This window comes from Dendrobium catenatum, unplaced genomic scaffold (genome assembly GCF_001605985.2).
Source record: "Dendrobium catenatum unplaced genomic scaffold, ASM160598v2 original_scaffold_18282, whole genome shotgun sequence".
Classification (NCBI taxonomy): Eukaryota; Viridiplantae; Streptophyta; class Magnoliopsida; order Asparagales; family Orchidaceae; genus Dendrobium; species Dendrobium catenatum.
In genome coordinates this window covers 12,174-17,555 of record NW_021336742.1, presented here as the reverse complement: position 1 = coordinate 17,555, position 5,382 = coordinate 12,174, and the positions used below count along the sequence as shown (strand labels likewise).

The window sequence follows — 5,382 nt, the reverse complement described above, 5'->3', positions numbered from 1 at the left end:
GAAAAAGTCCTCAAGTTATCAAGGATATGAAGGAAAACATTGAATTCAAGGAAGATTCTTATTCCAATGTTAAGAAGAGGGGTTCTAAACAATTAAAAAACTTCGGGCCTATTAATTTGGTACCAAGGAATAGAAGATGACATGTTGTTTATAAAGAAAAGGTAGAATTTAAGGCGGGCACTTCATCCCTTCTTAATTTATGAACTCTTCAATTTTATTTTGGAATTGTAGAGGAGCTAGAAAAAGGAGGGCTTCTCTATACTTAAAGGAGGTGGTTAAGCAGCATGGGATGTTCTTCATTGGTCTCTTGGAGACTAAAATTTCCTATTTTGACAGGAAGGATGTTGATCATCTTATTGGAATTTATTGGGATTTTGTTCAAGTTCCTTCTGAAGGCTTATCAGGTGGAATCCTTGTGTTATGGAAATCAAATTATGCTAGATTTCAATTGTTGGAGGCATCTTCACAGCTTATTATTGGAGATTTGGAGGTACCAAACATATGCAAATGGAGGAATGCCACTATTTATAGTAATAAGGACGTTTATAAAAGAAGAAGTCTTTGGGAAAGATTGGGAATGCATTCCTCCAATGAATTGAATATGGTGATAGGAGGTGACTTCAATTGTATTCTTTCTAAAGAAGACAAGAGAGGAGGGAAAAGATTTAAGTTTTCCCTTGGACCTAAAGAGACGAAGAATTTTTTATCAAATCATGATTTTCATGATATTGGCTATGTGGGACTGAAATTTACTTGGTGCAACAACCAAATTGGAGTTGATCAAATTCTTGAGAGGCGTGATAGATGCCTTTTAAACTTAGTTGCTTTGAACTCTTCCAATCAAGTTGTGGTTAGACATTTGGCTCGTGTGGCCTTTGATCATTTTCCAATCCTCCTAAATCTCATGACTCATCATGCTTCCAAGAAAGTTTTGAGGTTTTATGACATTTGGGCTTCTAGCAAGGCTTCGGCTGCAGTTGTAAAAAGCGTATGGAATAGAAGATGTGAAGGTTAGTTTTCTCATATTCTTAATACTAAGATGAAGAAGACTCTTAAAGGCTCTATTCTATTGGAGTAAAGCAAAAATGAAATGCTTAATCACTTTTAAAGGAGATCTCTTAAAACAAATTGAAGATTTTCAAATGAAGGAGGTGGAAGATGGATTTCTCTCAAAACATGATAGCTGGGTACTCAAAGTTAAAGTAGAAGAGTTTAATTCAACTCTTGCTAGATTGGAGACTTGGTGGAGATAAAGAGCAAAGATTAAGTGGATGATGGAAGGTGACCGTAATTCCAAATTTTTCCATACTTTTTCTTTGGCTAGAAGGAACTCAAACTTTATTACAAAGATTAAAAATGACAATGGAGTGATTGTGGAGGATCAACAATGTATAGAAGAAGTGTTGATCAATTACTTCAAAAAGAAATGGAGGAATATAGAATGCAATATGGAAAATTGGCCTATTCCGTGGCAAACTCTTGATGATGAAGACAGATTTTTGCTGGAAAAATCTTTCTCGGTTAAAGAAGTTGAAGACGTAATCATGCAAAGTGGATATAACATTTCCCCAAGTAATGTTGGTATTACCTTATCCTTTCTTAAAGCTTATTGGGATATTATTAAATTTGACTTTTGGAATGCTATTAATGCTTTTTTGGAGTCTTCTGTTATGGATTCTAATTGGAAGGAAACCATTATAGTTCTTTTTCATGAAGTTTCTAACCCTTTAGTTCCTTCCAATTATAGACCAATTAGCTTATGTAACACGGTCTATAAAGTGGCGGCAAACATTTTAATGAATAGAATGTCTTCTTTCCTCCCTAAATTAATCTCTGAAGAACAAGCTGCATTTTTGAAAGGTAGATCTTTATCAGATCAAGTTCTTATTGCCCAAAAGGTCATTCATAAATTTAGGCATTCTCATTCTACTAAAGGATTGGTTGCTTTCAAAATAGACATGGAACAAGCCTTTGATTATATGGGTTGGCCTACCTTAAGGAAAGCCATGAAGTATTTCGGCTTTCCTACCAAATTCTCAAGTCTTATTTTGGAATGTATTCAAGATTCAAAATTTTCAATCCTTATCAATGGCAATCTCTCTAATTGGATTGAAGGTAAGAGTGGCTTTAGACAAGGTTGTCCCTTGTCTCCTTTTATTTATATTCTTTGTTCTCAACTTCTTTCAAATGCTTTGAAACAAAGAGAAGACAATATTGGAATTCGGTTGTGCTCAAAGGGTCCAAGACTTTCTCATTTGTTGTATGCGGATTATGTGATCATCTTCTCAGAAACTAAATTTAAGATGGTTAAGGAAGTAAAATCTGTTTTGAAGAAATTCTATGAATGGTCTGGCCTTTGTATCAACTTGAACAAATCTAGCATGATCTTTGGGAAGATGGTTAATAGAAGGTTGAAGAAATCTATTGTTCGAATCATGGGTTTCAAGATAGCAAAAGAATTGAATTATCTTGGAATAAAGTTAGTCACTAGAAGACTAGCTAAAGAAGATTTCCAATTTATCATTGATAAAGCTTTGAAGATGACAAACATTTGGGGAGGAAGGCATATTTCTTTAGCAGGGAAGATCTTGTTGTCTAAATCTATTCTTTTATCATTCACCATATGCCATTGTACAAACTTTTTAGTTCCTAATAGTGTGCTTGATGAAATTGATAAAATTTGCAGAAATTTTATCTGGAATAAATCCAATGGTAATAATGGCATTCATTATGTCAATTGGAACTTAATGTGTTTACCAATGGCTTATGGAGGAAGAGGACTCCACTCTTGCTGTAGTATTGTAGGACCGTTGACAGCAAAATTGGCATGGAGATACATGGAAGACAAGGATTCTCTGCTTCACAGAATTCTATTTCCAAAATATGGAAGTGTTCTAGAAGAAGGAGTTTCAAGGAGAGCGGGATCTGCTTCATGGAAGATTTTATCTGATGTAGGTAATTGTCTTAAACCAATTATTAGATGGAATGTTGTCAATGGGGTTAACATTGACGTTTTCAGTGACACATGGATATTAGACAAGAGTTTAAACAAATGGCCAACCTTTGTTATTCCACATGATGATAACAGTTTTACTGTTTGAAATTTAATCACTGACGGTAGATGGAATGAGACTGCTATTGGTAACCTCATTAGTACTGATCTTGTCAACTTAATTTCTAAAATTAAGATTAACACTGATTCATTGGAAGACAAGAGAGAATTTATGCATAAATTGTGTGGTAAATCAATTTCTGCTATGATACTTGAAAAATCTGTCAATCATACGGGCGACATAAATTATTGGAGCTGGATTAAGAAAGCAAAGCTGAATCCAAGGGTGGAAAATTTTTGGTGGAGGATTTTCAATGATGCCATTCCCACTAAGAAGCTGCTGGTTTGTAAAAGATTGCTTAATTGCAGTCTATGCCCGAGAGATTGTTTTGAAGATGAAGATTTAAACCATGTTGCAGCTAGATGCAAAAAATTGAAGGAAGTTTTTTTCCAAATTTAAAAGTGGGGCTTTCATATTCCGGCTTTTGATTCATTGCTGGAATACAACAACTGGTTGTCTAATCAATGCTCATTCATGGTTAATCTTTATTGCTATGTGATTTTCTTCACTTGGAAATCTAGGAATAATTTGATTCATAATGGTAAAGAAGACAACTCCATGATTATTGGTGCTAATGATGTGAGTTATTCATCATCTATGGCTCAAAGATCTATTAATTTCTCGGGTAAATGGGATACTAACCAACCTTCATGGCTGTCCAATATCCATTGGTATCCCCCTCCACCCGATTTTCTTAAATTCAATGTGGATGCTTCCCTGCTACCTTCTTATCAAGATGGAATTGGTGGTGTGGTTCGTGATCACCAAGGTAGATTTCTATTAGCATTTAACAAATCATATGTTCATTGGGATATTTCTACTATGGTTCTACTTGCTACTCAATCAATCAAGGAAGTGATAAAGGATTGGATGTTCGAATATAAGGGCATTATTATTGAAGGAGACAATGCTAATGTGATGAGGTTCTTGCAAGACTCAAAATAATCCTCAAAATATGGTAACATTCTAACTTTTGATGGGTTTCTTCAAATTATTTTCAATTATGTTGATAGAAGATGTAAAAAGTTAGCGGATTTATGTGCTAACTATGGGATTATGAGTTCTTTTATTTGGGAAGATATTACTTTAGATAAGATTCCACCTTTATTTATGTCTTTATTAAAGAAGGAATCTAGTATGGTGAGTCCTTAGTTTGTTGCTTTAGGTTCTTCTTTTTTTAATGCAATTTTATACATTTTCTTCAAAAAATAAAAAGATAAATGTATAAATATGTGGCCAATGTTTGTGCTGTCTAAAGATGTCAATGAAGAAACATGGACGGTAAACACTCATTTCTAAACGTAGGTGGAATATTGATGAATTGAAGAAGAATTTTGGTAATGATCTTGTGGAATTGATTAGTAACATAGAGATTTATTCAAATTCTCATGGAGATTGGCTTGAACTTATTCAAAAAAAGATTGGGAAGTCTATCTCAGCATTGGCTACAGTATTGGAGCAATGGCGTCCTAAACAGAAGTACATGGATTGGATAAAGAAGGCTAAGATCAATGCTAGGGTGTAAAACTTTTGGTGGAGATTATTTAATAATGTTATACCAACCTTACATTTATTATCATATAGAAGATTGAAAACATGTAATCTTTGTCTTGGAGGTTGTAATGAGATTAAAGACTTAGATCATGTGACCAGCAAATGCAAGAAGCTTAACGAGGTTTTAAACCATTTAAAAAAATGGGGCATCAGTGCCCCAATTATTATTTCCTTTGAATATAGATGTAAGTGGCTGGATCATCAAAATTCCTTATTAGTGAATTTATTTTGCAATGCGATGTTCTTTACAAGGAAAGAGAGGTATGAATTTGTTCATGGGAAATCTGAGAGGAGCTCAATGTTCATTGCAGCCGAATTGGCTAGTCATGTGGCTATTTCTATTGTTTATAATCATTTTAACTCGAGCTGGTTAGTTACCAATCATCATTTGTTATTGGAAAATATTTGGCATCCTCCTCCACCCAATTGGATCACAATTAATGTAGATGAATCCTTTTTACCTTCTTACAAAGGTGGGATAGGTGGTATTTTTAGATATCATAAAGGGAGGCTTATTTTGGCTTTTAGCAAACCTTTTGTTCGTTGGGATATAGCTCATTTGGGTCTTCTAGCTATAAAAGCCATTAAAGATGTCATTAAAGATTGGATGTTTGAGTATAAGGGCATCATTATTGAAGGTGCAATGCCAACATCATCAAGTTCATAAAAAATGCAATTAAAAGAGGTGAACAAGGAGTAGAAAAACTTTCTTTTA

The 5,382-nt window shown here is 34.1% G+C and overlaps 1 protein-coding gene across 1 annotated transcript; it reads left to right on the top strand.

The window, feature by feature from the left end:
- Window positions 1–1,448: 1,448 nt before the first annotated feature.
- LOC110115563 lies at window positions 1,449–3,101 on the top strand. The gene is made up of 2 exons (XM_020848826.1): window positions 1,449–2,115; window positions 2,290–3,101. Exons 1-2 carry the CDS (start codon window positions 1,449–1,451, stop codon window positions 3,099–3,101), a joined length of 1,479 nt encoding a protein of 492 aa, XP_020704485.1.
- The last annotated feature ends 2,281 nt before the right edge of the window (window positions 3,102–5,382 follow it).

What these genes read in the sequence shown, in the direction of transcription:
- LOC110115563 (XM_020848826.1), top strand. Translation starts at nt 1,449, where the DNA reads ATGGAAAATTGGCCTATTCCGTGGCAAACTCTTGATGATGAAGACAGA. An exon ending in TCTCTCTAATTGGATTGAAG is followed by an intron (nt 2,116 to 2,289) that starts GTAAGAGTGGCT and finishes TCATCTTCTCAG; the next exon opens with AAACTAAATTTAAGATGGTT.